General features: G+C 60.6%; 1 protein-coding gene across 1 annotated transcript; it reads right to left on the reverse strand.

Annotated features, from left to right (window-relative positions):
* Window positions 1–35: 35 nt before the first annotated feature.
* IRF5 (interferon regulatory factor 5) lies at window positions 36–4,867 on the reverse strand. The gene is made up of 9 exons (XM_066318939.1): window positions 4,754–4,867; window positions 3,544–3,915; window positions 3,010–3,196; window positions 2,572–2,624; window positions 2,457–2,487; window positions 2,098–2,379; window positions 1,359–1,748; window positions 917–1,035; window positions 36–836 (listed from the first exon to the last, which is right to left on the reverse strand). The coding sequence occupies exons 2-9, from the start codon at window positions 3,712–3,714 to the stop codon at window positions 603–605; spliced, it is 1,467 nt and encodes a 488-aa protein (XP_066175036.1). The 5' UTR covers window positions 3,715–3,915; window positions 4,754–4,867; the 3' UTR covers window positions 36–602.
* Between the last annotated feature and the right edge of the window lie 12,738 nt (window positions 4,868–17,605).

The following is a 17,605-nucleotide window of genomic DNA, read 5'->3' on the forward strand; positions in this document are numbered from 1 at the left end:
TCTTTTGCTTTTTTTAGTTTGTTTTCTTGTTTGGGTTTTTCTTTTTTTTTTTTTTTTCCCTTTTTTGGGTTTTCTTTGGTTTGATTTTGGGGTAGGAGGCGGTGGCTCGAGTGTGGGCAAGGCGGGCGGGCGCATGCGGTTTCCCTCCGGGGGTGTGTAGCCATCTCGAGACAATAAAAAACATCAAAAAACTGAAAAATAAATTAAAACTTCCCAAGGTCCCTCTGGTTCCTCTCTCAGGGCTGGGGCGGCTTTGTGCCCCCCCCAGCGCTGAGTATCCCCCATCCCTGGGGGCTCCAGGTGTAAGGTGGCCCAGCCCTTGTTTTCATGCTGTTTCCCCCCAAAACCCCAGGGGGATTATCCTTGGGGAATGCAAGGTGGGGGGGTCTGGTTCCTCTGCCCCAGGGTGGGTGGTCACAGTCCTCTTCCCCTCAGAGCAGCCCTGGGTGCTGGTCACTGGCAGTTCTGGGGACATGGGCATGGGGACAGGGTAGGGACAGGGATGAGGATGGTGCTGGGTGGCCCCGGCCCCCTCAGCCCAGATGGCCACGGAGTGACTCACCCCAGCTGGCAGTGCCACCACGGCCGTTTCCGTGTCCTTGTCAGTGGGGCAGGGGGCCCGGTGGCAGTGTCCAGGGCTCTGCAGAGGGGCCGGGCAGGGGCTGCGCTGGCGGCAGCCGCTGGTGGCTCTGCCAGAGCTGGTGCAGCTCCTTGAACTGCTCCACCATCCTGTCCTTGAGGTCGGGGTGTGAGATCTGCAGCGGGATGCTGTCGGCCGACCAGGACAGCTCCCCAGAGAACATCTCCAGCAGCAGCCGCGCTGCCACCGGCACCACCTGCAGGAGCCCCGGGTGTCACCACGGGCAGAGACAGCCACTCGTGCCCCCCGGGACAGCCGCAGGTGCCAGCCCCTCACCTGCACCGTGATCAGCTTCTTCTCCTTGGGCTTCTGGTCTGGCCACTCCTCGCCAAAGCACAGGAAGATCTCAAAGGGGGGCGGGGTGGGGGTCTGCCCCTTCTGGAACTGGATGAGGCCTGCAGGGACACCCAAGTGAAGAATGGGACAGGGCCTCACACCTGCTTGGGCCACCACCACCACAGCCATGACAGCTGAGGGCAACTCCAGAACCAGCTGGTGACCCCATCCCAGCTCCATCCATCCCCCCATTCCCCCAGGTTCCCATGTGCCACCTGGTGTCTCCCCATCCTACCCAGTGTCCCCACCATTGCATCTGGTTGTCCCCATTTACACCTTTGTCCCCCTCATGCCACCAGCTGCCCACGTGCCTGGTGTTCCCCAGCTGATCTCTCCATCCCAATCCATTGCCCTCAAGGGACACCCTCCCTTCCCCTCTGACCGTTGAGGAAGCCCTCGAGGCTGAAGAGCTTGGTCCTTCTCTCCCTCTGGATGGGGTTGGGGCCAGGCCGGGGAGCGGCACAGGGCCCTGTCCAGAAGACCTTGCACTGACAGAGCCGGAGAGCGAAGAGATCCTGGCCCTGGAGCTCCAGGATGAGCCCTCGGTCCAGCACGTCCAGCAGCTGGTGCGTGTAGAAGCGCTGCTTCTCGTTGGGAATGGCGTCGGGAGCAGGGAAGCGCACCTGCTCCAGCGTCAGGGGCCCAAAGAGCTCCTCCTGCTCCCGCGTGGGCTCCAGGCTGCTGTGGAACAGCCGGCAGCCGTGCGGGTTGCTGACGGTCAGGGCACAGACCTGGCGGCCCCGGTACTGGAACTTCAGCTCCAGGTCAGTCACTGCCAGAGGGCCACGTGGTCAGTGGGGCCAGGGAGCACCCCAGGGCCGCTCCAGCTGGCCACCCCACGCACCGCCTGGCCACCCTCATCCATCCCACAGCCAGTCTGCACCCACAGTCACCCCAAACCAGCCACCCCATTGCCATCCCATAGCCACCCTCACCCAGCGACCCTGCCGCCACTCCCATCCATCCCACTACCATCCATCCCATGGCCACCCCACACCTGTGGCCACCTCTGTGCCACCACCCCATGGCCACCCCACTCCTTGCAGCCACCACGTGGCCTCACCACACCCACGACCACCCCGTCCATGCTCCCATGCCCTCCCCGCCAGCCCCCTGCTCACGTGGCAGCATGTGGGGGCTGACCAGCAGGTCAGGGATCAGTTGCTCTGTCGGTGCCACCGGGCAGGAGGACGAGGGCCCCGGGGGGTCCAAGGGGGAGCCCGTCTCAGCGAGGGCTCCAGGGAGCAGCTCAGGGGCCCCGTGGGTGCCCCCCGCCTCCCCCTGGAGCAGTGAAGGGGGGGGAGGCCCAAAGGGGCCCCCCGGGGGGCAGCAGTTGGCAAAGGGAGGGGGCTCCTCCTTGGGCCAGTGGTAGGGGGGCAGCAGGTCCCCCCCGTGCTGCGTGTCTGGAGCAGAGAGGGGGGTCAGAGCGTGCAACCCGACCCCCCGGACCACCCCGACCCAGCCGATGCCCTCCACTCACCATCGATGCTCAGGGATGTCATCTTGTGGAGCTGCAGGGCAGAGTGGGTGTTACAGGGTTGCCCTGAGGTTTCTCCGGTTTGGGGACACTCCCCACCCTGAGCCCCCCCAGATACCTGGCTGACGTCTTCCTCCCCACTGCAGCCATACTCATCCTCGTCCCCCCCATCTGCAAGGGAGAGAGGGGGTGAGAAATGCAGAGGGAATTGGGGCACTAATATTTGCATATTGAGGGGTTCTGGGGACTCATGGGGCACTGAGGCTTCACAGGGGGGCGGGTCCCTTGTGGGGGGCCACGTTCTTGTGGGGTGTGGGGGGCTGCTGAGGGGCCGGGACGTTGTGGGGTGCTGGGGCTTTGTGGGTGTGGGGGACCTGTGGGACGTCGGGTCCCTTGTGGGGGGCCACGTTCTTGTGGGGTGTGGGGGGCTGCTGGGGGGCCGGCACGTTGTGGGGTGCTGGGGCTTTGTGGGTGTGGGGGACCTGTGGGACGTCAGGTCCCTGTGGGGTGCTGGAACTTCGGGGCTGCTCGAAGCCCTCCCCAAGCGCCCCCGTACCTGCGCCCCCGGGGGGCTCCTCGCAAAGCTCGTACACGCGGAAGGGCTGTGCCGGGGACCCGCGGGGGCCGTCCATCAGCAGCCGGAACTCGCGGCTCTTGTTGAGGGCACAGCGCAGGGTGGCCTTCCAGCGCGGCGGGTCCGGCGGGTCCCCGGCCCGGAACCGGCCCGTCTCCTGTGCCCACGCCTGGGAGGAGGAGGGGGGTCAGCGCCCGCCACCCTCAGCCTGTATGTCCCGCCATCCCATCATCCCAGGCCCCCCTTGTCACCCCACCCCACTGACACCACCCATCCCATGCCCACCTATCACCCTTGTCACCCCCATCCTGTGTCCCTCGTCAGCCATCACCCCGTCACTCCTGTCCTTTGTCTCCCATATCCTCATTGTCACCCATCTCATGTCACCGCATCACCCGTTCCATTTCCCTCAATATCCCTGCTGTCCCCACGCCGTGCCTCCCTTGTCACCCTATCACACATTACCCCCCTCCCATGTCCCCGTTGTCACTCCCACCCCGTGTCCCCCGGTGTCACCTTGAAGATGGTGTCGTGGTCCTGCGGCCCCGGGGGGTTCCTGGTGGCGTGTCCCCAGGGGATGACGAAGCGGCGGCGCTCGGGGTCGAGCCAGCGGAGCCCCGGGAAGCGCCGGCTGCTCACCTGGGCCACCAGCCAGGGCTTGAGGCGCACCCGCCGCGGGGGGTCCATGGCCTGGGGACACCGGCGGGGACCTCGTCACCCCCGTGCCGCCCTCGGGCCGGAAAGAGGAACGGGCCCTGCCCCGAGGGGCCGTGCGGGCCCCGGTTCCGCTTTCAGGGCCAGGAGGGTGGGTGAGGCCCCCCCGAGCTCTGTCTCCCCCGTGGGTGTTGGGGGGCGTCACCCACACCCCGAAAGCAGAAGCTGCGGTGGCTTCAGGGAAAGAAAAGTGGAGCTGAGAAAGGGAGGGGACAGGAGGCACAGGGGGGCAGGAGCGACACGGGAGAGTGGGACACGGGGAATGTGGGACGTGAGGGGGACGGGACGGACATGGGACAAGGGACATGAGCGACAAGGGGAGGACGCAGGATGGGAGACACGGGGACTTGGAGTGGACAAGGGGAGTACACAGGGGGCAGGGGATGCAGGAGGGACGAGACACACGAGGGATGGCTGACACGTGGTGACATGAGGGGGCATAGTGAGGACACGAGGACGTGGAGGGACATAGGAAACATACGGGAGACAGGGGACATGGAGAAGGGACACAGGGGTGACATGAAGAGACAGGGGACATGGGATGGGGAGGACACGGTCGCAGGATGAGGAGGGACGCGGAGCACAGAGACAGGGCAGAACACGGGGTGACACACGGGGGATGGGAGGACACGGAGGACACATGAGGGACACGGCGACACGTGAAATCCCGACCGTGGGCCCTGTACAGTCACGGAAGCCGCACGAGGGGATATGACCCCCGCTCCCCTCGAGCCGGGTGTCCCCGCCTGTCTCCCCACGCGTGTCGCACGGACGAGCCCGTCCTCGGCCGCGGCCACCGCGCCTGGGCACGGCGTGTCCAGGAGTCCCGCGGGTAGCCCGGGCTGCCGCCCCCACTCAGGAACGGGACACTGTCCCCCAAGCGTCCCCGAGGCTTTCCCCGGACACCTCAGCATCGCCCCGCACTCCCATGGTTCCCTCCCCACAGGGTCCCTCCCCAGGGGGACCCACCCGCAGACTCCCCGCGCCCACCGGGAACGGCCCCGGGTCTCACCTGCGCTCGGGGCCGGTCCCGGGGCCGCGCCCGGAGCTTCCGCACGCGGGGCGGGCGTGGGCGTGGGGCGAGACCGGCCGGGACCGCCCCGGGACCGCCGCGCCTCGGGCGTGGACAGAGGCCCCCGTGTCCGCACGTGCCCTGGCACACGGACCCCCCGACCTCGTGTCACCCCTCCCGTGTCCCTCCGTGCCCTCCCTCCCCCTGCGGCCCCCACGGGTTTCCTCCAGGCTCCCCCCTTGCTCCCCTGTGTCCTCCCCGTGTCCCCACCCTCGTCCTCCCCTCTCCGGCTGTCACCCCGCGCTGCTGGCAGACGCTCATTAATATATGATTTGCATATATTTGCATATACTGTGCTCATTTCCCTCTCCACGTGACGCGCGGGGATCTCCGCGGTGGGCGGGAACACAGGAGCGCCTTTGCGGGGCTTGATTGGCCACGCTCGCTGTCATTCATCTTTGGGTGGCAGCGCGCTCCCGCCCCCGGGGCCAGGCCCCGCCCCCGAGGCCGCTGTCCGTCAACGAAGGGGCGTGGCCTGGTGGGCGTGGCCTGGTCGTGTGCCGAGGAGCTGAAGGGGCGGGGCCTGCCGCGGGGGCGGGGCTGCTCCCATGGCGCCGGGCGCGTCCCGCCGCACGCCGGGGCCCCCCGGTGCCCCCCGCGCCCCCCCGCTGCCCCCGGTGCCCCCGCCCCGCCCCGGGAGGAAGAACCGAAAGAGGTATCGGGATTCCCCCTGCCCTGGGACCCGCCGGTGAAGGGGACGTTTAAATGCTGCCACGCGGGGGCGGGGGGTGCGGATGGGTCCCCGGCGTTGCCGGCGTCGGGATGTCCCCGGGGGGACGAAGGGGACTCGCGGATCTCGACGGGTTTGGGCCAGTCTCGCCCCGCTTAACTTTCAGATTTCAGGGGTTTCATGTTATTTTTTGTCCCGATGCCGGTGCAACCGCGAGGAACGGTTTCTCGAGAGGAGCGCAGATCCCGGGGGATTGTTAGGAGAGAGGAGCAGATACCTCTGCCTTCGGATCCTGTATTCAGATCCCTCTGTATTCAGGTGGTGGGGGTGTTGAGCCCAGCGGATTCCTGGAGAAGAGCAGATCAGATCCCGGTGGATTCCCAGGGAAAGAGGCTCAGATCCCTGTGAATAGGGGGGTAGGAGCAGAGCCCAGTGGATCCCCGGGGGAGCGGTGCAGGTGGATTCCCAGCTGGATCACTGACTGCTCTGCAGCTTATCCCACCACTGTGCCTGTTCTTGCCCTGTCCATTCTTTTCCCGGGATCCCAGTTGATCCCAAGGGACAGCTGCAGCCTGTGTGAGTCTGGCCACAGGCCAGGGCCTGATCCCAGATGAAGAAAGACACCAAAGCTACCAGTTCACCCTCAGCTGCTGTAGGGATATTTCCCCAAGGATCCCACCCTGGTGCCTGCTCAGGCCTCACTGGGGGTTTCTGCAGAGTGGGGTCCTCGGTGGGTGGGCACCAGCATCGAGCATCTTGGCTGGGATTCTGGGAAAGGGGAGATTTGGTCACGGGGGCAAAATGGGTGCAAACCTCAGGGTTTGGGTCATCCTGTTGTCGCTCCTTCCCTCCCGAACCGGTGCTGCTGCCGTTGCATTCCCGGGCATGGTGGTGCTCCCGGTAGGTTGGGGTTTCCTCCCAGCTTGACACAATCCACCGTTTTCACTTTGTATTTTTCTGGAAAGAGAAACCGGAACGAATCTCCCGGATCATCTCGTGGCGGTGGCCATGAGAGGGAGCCTCAGCACTGCCCACACCGGGGCTGCTCCCGGGTGGTGTTGGACGGGATTCTCCGGAGCTGGGCTGGTGCTTGCCGGGTCCCGGCCAGCCGCTGCTCTGGGTACCATCCCGAGGGACTGGGTTTTGGGGCTACTTCAGGTGGGTTTGGGCCCTACAGGGAGAGCCTGTGGAAACACGGCTCCAGTGCGTTCTCATCCTTGATTTGGTGGCTGTGGAGATGGGATGGGCTGCCAAGGAATTGCCTGGGATGCCGGATCCACTCCGGGATGGAGATCCATCCCCTCGATGAGTCGAGTCAGCTCTCTGGCTCTGATATTCCCTTTTCTCCATGGCAGCTCCGAGTGGACGATTCAGCGGAAGCTGCGGGGATTCTTTGCCATACCGCGGTGCCTGGTCAGCGTGTTCAGCCTCTTCCTCGTGGAGCTGATCCGCTTCCTCGGCGAGGCCGTGGTCCAGGTGAGCCGCCCTATTCCCGCAGAGCCACGGCCGGAGCAGCTGCTGAGGATGTCAGAGTCCTTCACTACTGGGAGAAGGAACTTCCATGTCCCACTGTTGCACATTTCCTCTCCCATGGTAGAATTTTTGTGTCTCAGCCCATTTTTGGTGACTCCTGCTGGCAAATATCACTCAAACCCAGGATTTCATCCCAAATCCAGGCGCTGGTGGTTGGTGTCCTGACAGCCATCGGTGACCATGTCCTGAAGCCCTTCCTGGCAGCAGCATTTCACAGCCTGCTGCAGCCGCTCCTGCTCTTCCTGCTGAAGGTGCTGGGCGCTGTGCGGGACCTGACGGACCCTGTGCTGGACGTGGTGGCCCGGGTGTGCTCCCAGCTGGCCGTGCTGCTCCGCGCCGTCCGGCTGGTGGAGATCCGCCTGCGCCCGGACCTGCGGGCCGGCCCTGGCGACGGATGAGGACAGGCTGCGGGTGGCCAGATAAGATAAGGGAGGTGAATTCCTGGGAATTGTGGAAGAGTGGGGCTGGCTGCGGCCCAGGAGGCTCTGGAGGGACTGTTGTCTCTACATGTGTCCAGGGGGGCGGGGGGCAGCACGTGGTGTGCTGGGAGAGGGGTTTGGATCTTCTAGTTTTGCAAATGTCTCCTTAACTTAATTAAATTCCAATTTTATCCATTGGACCATTGCTCCAGTTTTTCCTCTTCCTGCCTGAAAATCTCGGCTTCTCATTGAGAAGGACTTCCCTGTGCAGTCTCTTGCAGCCAGATGGGCTCCACTGCTGAGGTGGTGTCCAGGGCCTGTGCCTCCAGCACTGCCGGGAGGGGACAGCTTCTGCCAGCTCCCCAGCACCCTGGAATGGTCTCCAGAGCTGGTGGTATGGGATGGACTGGGATTTGGGGGCAATCAAAAAAGAGGGGCCACACTATAATGAAATAACCACTTCAGTATCCCTAACAACTGGTTCTGGTGCGTGACTTGGGTCACGTATTCCCATCGGGATGAGGTGGCCGAGGAGCCAAATGGCGGCAGCAAAGCTCCGGGTGTGTTTTACAAACCATTGGAGGGGTCAGGGCCAGGACTGAGCTGCGTTTTGGGGCTCCTCCCGCCCCCAGCCTCAGCTCCCTCTGCCCTTTTGCCTTTCCAACAACGCTGCCTCCCGGGAGCGTCTCCCCTGGCTGGCGCAATCCCTGTGTTCCCGATGATTCCATGCCCAAAGCCCTTTGCTTTTTATGGGCAGGAGCAGCATGTTTGGAGCTTCCCAGGCTGTAAGATCATCCGCAGGCCAGTGCTGGGGCCGGAGCACTCCTGCTGGGGGCCAGGCTGGCCGGGCTATTTGGGGGGTGCTGAGTTCACGGGGCCGTGACGGGATGTTCCCTTGGGCGCTGAGAGGGGCCGGGAGCTGGGAGCCAGCACAGAGGAGTTCTCCGGGCTCGGGTGACCAAGGGCAGCGTGGGAATGAGCACTGGAAGCTGCCGGGGAGCAGCCTGGCTCTCTGGGTCAGGCAAAGCCACACGTGGGCACAAACAGGACCCGGGCACAGGGATCGAATCCAGGACGTCCTGCAGCAAAGGCAGGGTGCCAGGACAGCCACACACAGGGTCTGGAGCCCTGCAGGACACTGAGGACACACGACTGACTGTCCTGGGTACTTCCACCCTTGCTAGGGTGCAGGCCCAGCCTGACCACTGCTCCCATGACCTTTCCCTGGGGAAACAAACCCGGGGAGGGAAGGGCAGAATCGATGGGAGGTTTCTCATTGTGTTGATTTAGTTGGTGAATCACTTTAACGATTGAAGTGGTTTTAATTAAATTCGGCTGCTCAGGAACCAGGAATTCCCCGATACAGTTTCTCCTTTTTGGCTCAAGCTCTCCCAGTCAAAGGCCCAGTAGATGGAAAGAGCTGGGAAACCCCCGGCACTGGGAGCTGCCGTCTCCCCCGCAGCCCCATCCCGCTGCGGGATCCCGGGAGTTCCAAACGCGGCGGAACAGCCGCTTGGAGTTCGGGTTGTAGATCCAACGGGAGTGTGTGACCCAGAGAAGCCCACGGGATTTTGGGGTGCAAAGGGCGGAGCGGGAGGTCCGGGCCGCCGGCTCAGCAGGAACAAAAATCTTTTTCCTTCCTCAAAACACACCCGAGCGTGCCCGGAGCCGCTCAGCCCGCGGCCGCCGCCCAGCTACCGCCGCGCCCGGGGCCGATTTGTGCCGGGGGACAGCGGCGGTGTCCCGGGGCTGGCAGGACAATGGTGGGTGACCCGTGCGCTGGCAGCGCCGCGGACAGCGCCGTGCCGGGACAAGGACATTTCTGGGCTGGTGCTGCCGGGCTGGCAGCGCCCCCGCATTACTGCTCCCTGAGATCACTCCCGGCTCCCGGCGCTCATCCCGGCTCCCAGCCCGGCTCAGCACACGCGGGCCGGCCCGGGCAGCCGCGATTCGCCCCGCCGGGGCTCGGCTGCCGCTGCAGCGGGGCCGGGAGCGCTGTGCCCGCGGGGCGGGGGCACCGCGGTCCCCAGCCCGCCCCGGGGCTGCTCAGCCGAGGGCTGGCCCGGAGCGGGGGGAGGAGAGGACGTGGGGCCGGGATTCAGCCAGCTGGACCGGGAGGGGAGCCAGGAGCGGAGCGCGGTCTCCTTGGTTCTTCCCTAAATAGCCGGCGGCGGGCAGGAGGATTAGCCGGGGCATTCCTCGGCCCATCCATCCTCCCACAGCCGCCTCGCTCCTGAGCTCCCCCGGCCTTGGGATTCCTCCTCCTCCTCCCTCACGCCGCCCTTCCAAACCACGGCGGGGGCACCCGCAGCCACCCGAGCCCGCCCGGGTTTGTTCCGCCTGCATTTGGCAGCGGCGTTTGGGCTTTTCCCGGTGACACGGCGGCCCCGCTGGGGGAGCTGAGGCCGTTCGGAGCCACTGCCCGTCCCGAGGGGCCACGGCGGTGCGGGCCCAGGGACAGGGCACAGCCCGCACCGTGTGGGGCCACGCCTGGCGCTGGTTCTGTGGGATTGGGCCGAGCCCAGCCGTGAGGGTCTGCTCCGGAGTGTGGGACTGAGGCTGTGAGGGAATCCCCTGCCCACAGAGTGTCACAACAAGGCACAAGAGCACTGGGACAATGGGGAATGAGCCACTGGAAGAAGCTGGGAACAGCTCAGTGGTTTGGTTTCCTGACACCAGCTTCCTTCCCATGGGTGGAGGGGAACTGAAGCAGAGCACATGTCAGCCTTTCCCATCGGGATTCACCTCCCAAGTGGCGTCCTGATGGAGTTCTGCATCCCAGGTTCTCCATCCCTCGTTCTCTGTCTCTTCCATCCAAATTCTCCCACCGCAGGTCTATGTGCTTGGCTCGGACTATCCACACCTTCATCCTCCACCCAGGCATGCCCAGATGGCTCTGCCTTGCTCCCACATTGCTAAAACATTTCCATATATCCTCTTTTCCCCACATTTCAAGCACAGGTTTCCTGCCCTCTCCTCATGTACGACAGTCCAGGACCTCTGGGGGCTGTTCTCACATCCCTTGTGTTTTGTCTCTTCCCAGCCCATCCCAGGTCTACCTCCAGGGATTCCTCAGGGAATTGACAGAGGTAAAGCCAGCGTGGAATCTGTGTCCAGGGCCCCGTGGTGGCTGTGCTGCGTGGGAGGGGATTGATAACACCAATAAAAATCCCTCTCCTTTGCCCAAATCCAAGGCCATCCTCCCTGGAACTTTGCTGGCTGGGCACAGCTTTGCTGTGTGACAATGAGGCAAACATGGCTGCAGCCAAAGAGCTGGTTAATAAATAACATGCTTTCCTAAATTCTGGGATTTGGAAATGTCTGAAGGTCCCATTAATAAACATCCAGCTGGAAAGGGTGTGAAAATCAGAATTTTTACCCAATTTGGGAGCTGCTCTCACTAACAGTCGGGAGTGGGACAAGACCACTGGGGAAGGGAAATGTTGTCTGTCAGTGCTGTCTGAGCAGAGAAACCCCTAAATGTCCACAGTTTGGGCAAAGCCAGTGGGATTGAGAAACTGGGGAGGTCAAGAGAGTAAAACAGGGATTGGAAGTGGGTTTTGCCTTATGCTAAATACTGAGAAAGAAGATCCAGCTGCAACAGGTCAATGGCTTTAAAAGGTTGAGAAACCAGCAGAACTGAAAGAAGAAACAATGGGAATGGTCTGAGGTGTGAAAAAAAAGGGGGGGTTGTGAGGGAGTTGGAGTTCAGAGGTCCTTCAGCTCCTCCGAAAGGGGAGGAAAAGGGATTTCCATGAGCACTTCCGTAAGGAAATGCAATAAATCACTCCCAGAGCAGCAGAGAACGTCCGGGCTCAGTTAACATGAGAAAAGGCAGCCGTGGAGTAAAAAGGTGGATGGATCAAATGGGATTTGACTCCCTAGGAATGGTCGGAGCACGCTCTGAGGGAATAGGTGAATCATCCCTTGCCATGGGGAAAGCTGATGGAGAGCACAGAAAGGGCCTCAAATTCCCCTCAGATCTCCTGGGTTTGTGGGCATTGCTGGACCATGGCCAGGAACTCTGGGCCGGGAGCTGCTCTGTGTCCCTGGGACTGGGTGGGAATGTCCACCTCAGAGTCTCCTGATGCCCACCTCTAAACTGTATTTTATTAAAAAAAACCCCTCACATTTCAACTTCCTAAAGCATTTTTATTTAAAAAAATCCAAAATGACCCTCAAACCATTTTTTTTAATTTTAAAAACCCATCTAAACCCCCTTAACTTACATTTTAATAAAAATTTAAACATTTCAACCTTCCTGAGCCACCTTTTGTTCAAAAAACCATCTCAACCCCTGAGACGTATTTTATTAAAAAGATTAAAATCTCATGCTTTCAGTGCCGTATCTGGGATCATTCTTCCCTCAAGACCGTGCGATTCCAGCACCAAGGGAGATTTAACGAGGGGAAAAACACAGTGGGAGGTTTTCCAAGGAATTTTGGGCTGAGCTTTTTCAGCCTGTGACTTCACTGTGGGGCCGTGTCCGAGTGTCAGTGCTGGCACCGCTCCCGGCGAGGCCGAGGGTGGGAATTATCTCATTGACTGTAAATATCTGCCGGGAGCCTCTGCCCCGGCACAGCTCCCTCGGAGTGGGAGAGCTGCAGCCCCAGGGATGCTCGTGCTGCCCTAATTTAGGCATTTCTGCGGGATGGGATGAATCACGGCCCTGGAAGCGCCGGTTTCTCCGCAGTGACTCTGCGGGGAGCTGGGCAGACGTGGCCGTGTCCCCGGCAGGGCTCATCCAGCGGGATGGGCGCTGACCTCAGCCCGCGGCGCCGGCCCGTGTGTCACGGCCAGAGGGTTAAATAGAACCTGACGCTGCTGCCGGGAGCCCGTAAACCGGGATTTGGGTCCTGGGAGACATTCCCTGCTGATGGGATCACACCTTGTGCAAGGAAGCCTTGCACACCAGGGCGAGGTGTATTTATAGCCGGGCCGTCACTTCGGACGCGGAGCCCTGGGGCTATTTTGGGATTGATGTGGTCATGGCTTGGGGCACGTCTGGAGTGTGGCTGGGACCTGCATGGAGAGAGGGGCTGGAGCGTGTCCAGGGAACGGAGCCGGGAAGGGGCTGGAGCCCCAGGAGGGGCTGAGGGAGCTGGGAAAGCTCCCTCCAGGCTGAGCCTGGAGAAAAGGGGGACCAGGGGGGACCCTGTGGCTCTGCACAAGTCCCTGCCAGGAGGGGACAGCCGGGGGGTCGGGCTGTGCTCCCAGGGAACAGGGACAGGAGGAGAGGGAACGGCCTCAGGCTGGGCCAGGGGAGCCTCAGGGTGGACAGCAGCAGGAATTTCCCCATGGAAAGGGTGGTAAGGCCCTGGCCACTTCAACTTGAAGTTTGAGATATTTCAATTCTTTCTCCAGATCTTTCTGGACAAACTGCCCAGCTCAGTTGACAAACACCTCAGGACAATGGGAATGGCTGGAACTGTGCCAGGGGAGGGTTAGGCTGTAGAGCACGGAAAGGTTCTCCCACAGAGAGTGCAGGGCACTGCCCAGGGTCCCCAAGGAATAGTCCCAGTCCTGAGGCTGCCAGAGCTCCAGGAGCATTTGGGCAGCGCTGCCAGCGATGCCCAGGGTGGGACTGTTGGTGATAGGAAAGATGCATGCTAATGTCTTTACAAACAATTCTAAGGGTGAGGGGATGGGTGTTAACGTCTTTGAAATGGGTCCTAATGTCTGTACCAACTTCAGGCAACAAGTTTGTTACTGAGCTCTGACAGCTCTGAGTCCCGAAACAGACACGGGTCTGCATAAGCTTGAACTTCTGAACTTTGGGGTAAAATGCCAGGTTGGAGGGGAAATACGTAGTAGGTGACTGGAGAGGGCTCCACCTTCCTGGTACCTCAGCCAATGGGGAAATGAGGGAGTTTGGCATAAAAGTGGCCTGTGCCGTCCCAAGCACCGAGTGGGGAAAGTCTGTGGGCTATCGTCCAGTGAACGCTGTTCCCTTGTTTGACTAAAGGTGCAGGACTCCTCTGTCTCCTTTGTGGACCGTGCCTTTCACAGCGGGATTTTCCGTACATGGGAGGGTCTGTGTAGGGCCAGCAGCTGGACCTGTGATCCCTGCGGGTCCAGTTCAAGGGAGTCTGTCAGTGGGATTCTGCAGCTCCATGGCAGCCCAGCCCCTCGGCGGGGCCACAGCAGCCGGCTGGGAGCGACCAGAGAGTGACCGGGAGTGACCAGGAATGGACACACTGCCTCAGCCCAGCCTCGGCTTTCCCGCCTTTTCCACGCACGTGACTCTGCCCGTCCCGCAGGCGCGTGCGCAGTCCGGCGCGGGGCGCCCCGGTGGGCGGGGCCGGCGGCCGGCGCGCGCATGAGGACGTGGCGCTTTCCAGCCAATCAGCGCCCGCGTCCCCGGCAGGGTAGGCGGAGCCGGAGGAAGAGGGGCCGGAGGAGGGCACGGGGGGCGGGGCGCGAAGCGGAGGCGGGCAGAGGGGCGGAGTGGCGGCAGAAGAGACCAATCGAAACGCGGATAAGCGCAGAGGAGGAGGCGTGGCCTACCCGTGATTGGTGGGCGGGGAGGGCGCGCGGGGGGCCGTGCGGCGTGGCGCGGCGCCGACTTCCGGTGCGCGGAGCGGCGGCAGCGGCAGTGGGGACGGTGAGGGACGGGAAGGGACCGGGATGGGCACTGGGGTCGGGGCCGGGGCTTGGAGCCCGGAGAAGCGGTGAGAGCGGCTTTGCGGGGCCGCTGCGGTGTGGCCGTAACGCGGCGGCGGCTGCGCCGGGCCCGGTCTCCATGGGAACGGGTGGGAGCGGCGGCGCCGCCGCGTCCGCGAGTCCTGCGGCCCGTCCCGCTGCGCGGGTCGTGTGGTGCTGAGTCCCGGGGCCGCCCGTGCCCCAGGGCCGGGGCGGGTGGACTGGGCCGGTGGGGACCACCGGTCCCGGGGATGGAGCCCCGTCCGCATCTCGCGACGCGGGCGGGACCGGCCCGCGGGAATCCATCGGCTCCCCCGGGGCGTCCGCAGGGATACCGGGCTGTGGGACCCCCGGGATAAAGGGATGTGAGAGCCCAGGGACGCCAGGATAACGGGCTGTGGGACCCCCGGGATAAAGGGATGTGAGAGCCCAGGGACGCCGGGATAACGGGCTGTGGGACCCCCGGGATAAGGGGATGTGAGACCCCCGGGACACGAGGATAACGGGCTGTGGGACCCCCGGGATAAGGAGATGTGAGACCCCCGGGACACGAGGATAACGGGCTGTGGGACCCCCTGTGCTGCCCCGAGCGGGGATTCTGGGCCGAGGAGGTTTCACCCCAAACCCGTGTTCCTCTCCCGCAGCTATCAGCGACCCCAGAACTCTGGGGCTGATTTGGGGCAGGACCTGTCCGTTTCTACCCCGGGACTGGTTTCGGCTCCCGGTGTCTCCCTTACATCCATACATCTTTCTCAGGGCCAGGATTCCCCAAACCCGCAGCCCTCACCCTGTGCCCCTGTGGCAGCACCATGGGGTCCCAGTTAATTGTTCCCTGGCTGCTCCAATGGGATCAACCCCATAAAAAACTGAAACAGGCTGATTCCCAAACCTGAACAAATTGTGTTGCCTGTGGGAGGTTTTATAGGATCCTGTTGGCCTCCCACATGGGAAATATGTGTCCAGAGGGGCTTCTTCCCATCAATTTCCTCTAAATGTCACCACAGTTCTAAGCCTAGTGCAGGATTCTGAGTTCCTCTGTCAGTATCGTAGCAAACCCGATGGGAGTTCTGGGTTTCTCCATGAATAATACAGCAAAGGCACCTGGAATCCCAAGTTCCTCCATCCACAGCCCACCTAGTCCTGCTGGAATCCTGAATTCCTCCCCACTGAGGGTCTGGACCCCCATTCTGACCTCCTCATCTCCCCACTACTGGCTCCTGTTCCTGACTTCCCTGCAGTTCACCCATGACACCCCTTTATTTGGGGGATCTGCTGCCGTTGGCCTGTGTTGAGAGGAGAAGGGCTCTGCTCCTCCTTCAGATTGGGATCTCCACAGAAAATCCAGGGTCAGCAGGAGCTGCTGGTGCGGTCAGTTTTTTATGGATAACAGTTTATGCATGACTGTTGGTCTGTGGGTTTTGGTCTCTCTGAGCACCTTTCCCTCAGCGGCTTCTGGCACCCGGCACTGCCCTGATCCGGCTGGAGGTTGGATTGTCCCTCTTTAATCACTTCCAAGTGCCTCCTGGGCACTGTGTGGACACTGGGAGATAAAATCGGGGTGTTTGACCCATTCCAGGTCACTCTGTGCTCCAGGCTGGGCTGATCCTGGCCACTGGGATGTGCCCAGAGGGAGTAGGAGTCAGCTCCTCAGGACAGGGATATCCAGAGCTCCACTTATACATGGAACTGGCTTTCCCTCCTGGAATGTTTTTCCTCCCCAGAAAGACTAAAAAAGTAACTTTTACTCTGTATAACCCAAATCCCCTCACCACGCCCCCTCCTCCCCCACTTCCTAGGAATTGAAATTTGTGGATTTTCTGAACGGCCTGATAAATCCTCATTCACAGAAAAAGGAAGGAAAGGGCTTTTCCACTTCCTTTCCCCCCTGTGCTGCCACCACTGTCTTGGTTTGACGTGGTCAAATCAGGTCACTCCTGGTCACTCCCAGGGCAGAATTCCTTGGTGCAAGTTCAGGTTAAAGGGGAGTACCTGGATTTTAAACAACAGATTTAAAGAGACAAGGAGTGGGAATACCTGGGCTTACATTTATGCTTAAGAGCTCTGGATGGGGAAGACCTGGATGTAAATTTAAAGGGGTAAGGATGGGTAATATCTTGGCTTTAAATTTAGATTTAAGCAATACGGATGGGGAATATATTGAACTAAATGTGCATTGAAGAGCTCTGGATAGGGAATATCTGGATTAAATTTGGAGTGAAAGAGTTAAAAATCTTGATTAAAATTTGAGGCTAAATACATCAATATGATGAGAACCTGGACTGAAATTTGAAGAGATCAGGTTGAGGAACAGCTGGATCTATGATGGGATCTAAGTCGGGATCTCAGTGACAAGCATGGAGAACACTTGAGTTTCTGTTGGGATTTAAAGGGATCAGCCTCTGGAATCCTTCCAGAGCTGCCATGAATCCCGGGCACGTTTGGGGGGTTTGATCAGGCAGGTCTCAGTCCGGGGGGATCAGGTCAGTGGGGCAGGATTCTGAGGGCTTGGGTTGGGAGGAGGGAGAGGAGAGGGGACATGTCCTGCATGTCCTTCACATTCCTTCCATCTGGATCCACTTCCTTCTTTCCTGCCAGGACCCCTTTCCCCACCCCCGATCCCTGCCCAGCCCCAGCCGTCGCTCTGGGGACTCTGGGATGGGGTCAGGAGCAGCTCTGGGCAAACGGGACCTGTCCCATGAGCACCGGGGGCTAGAAATTCCCTGGGCCCTCATAATCTGTGTTAATTAATCCCTTGATAATCTGTGTTAATTAATCCCTGTGCTTTGATAATCTGAGTTAACTAGTCACTGTGCTCTGATAATCTCTGTTAATTAATCCCTGTGCCTTGATAATCCATGTCAATGGGTTGCTTTTATCCAGATAACCCATATCAATCCATTACAGTCACCTGATAATTGGGATCAATTGATCAATTTTCCCTGAGAATATGCAGGAATTCATAGTTTTCCCAGATAATTTGCACTTATTAGTAATTTGTACCCACATAATCTGCACTAAATCTCCGTTTTCCCAGATACTGTGCAGTAATTCCCTATTTTTCCCAGACAATCTACATTAGTTCATCATCTTTGCCCAGACAATCCGTATTTATAATTTTATCCAGATCATCTGGATTAATTCATCATTTTTGCTCCTATAATCTGTGTTATTATTATTATTTTTTTCCCAAAAACACACCCTAACCCCCATTTTCCCAGATAATTTGCCAAAATCCCCATTTTTTTCTAGATTATTGGCCCTAAACACTTATTCTTCCCAAACAACCTGTACTAATCCCCCATTTTTCCAGGACAACCTGCCCTAATCCACATTTTTCCCAGATATCTGGCCCTAATCCTCATTTTTCCTTGACAACATTCCCTAGTTCTATCTCCTTCCCATTCCAGCCCTGGCGCTGCCCAGTGCCCATCCTGATGTTCCTGTCCCATCATGTTGTCCCTGTCCTAGTGTCTCTGTCCCATCGTGGTGTCCCTGTCCCAGTGTCCCTGTCCCTGTCCCACGGCCGTG

Source organism: Sylvia atricapilla, chromosome 5 (genome assembly GCF_009819655.1).
Source record: "Sylvia atricapilla isolate bSylAtr1 chromosome 5, bSylAtr1.pri, whole genome shotgun sequence".
Taxonomy (NCBI): Eukaryota; Metazoa; Chordata; class Aves; order Passeriformes; family Sylviidae; genus Sylvia; species Sylvia atricapilla.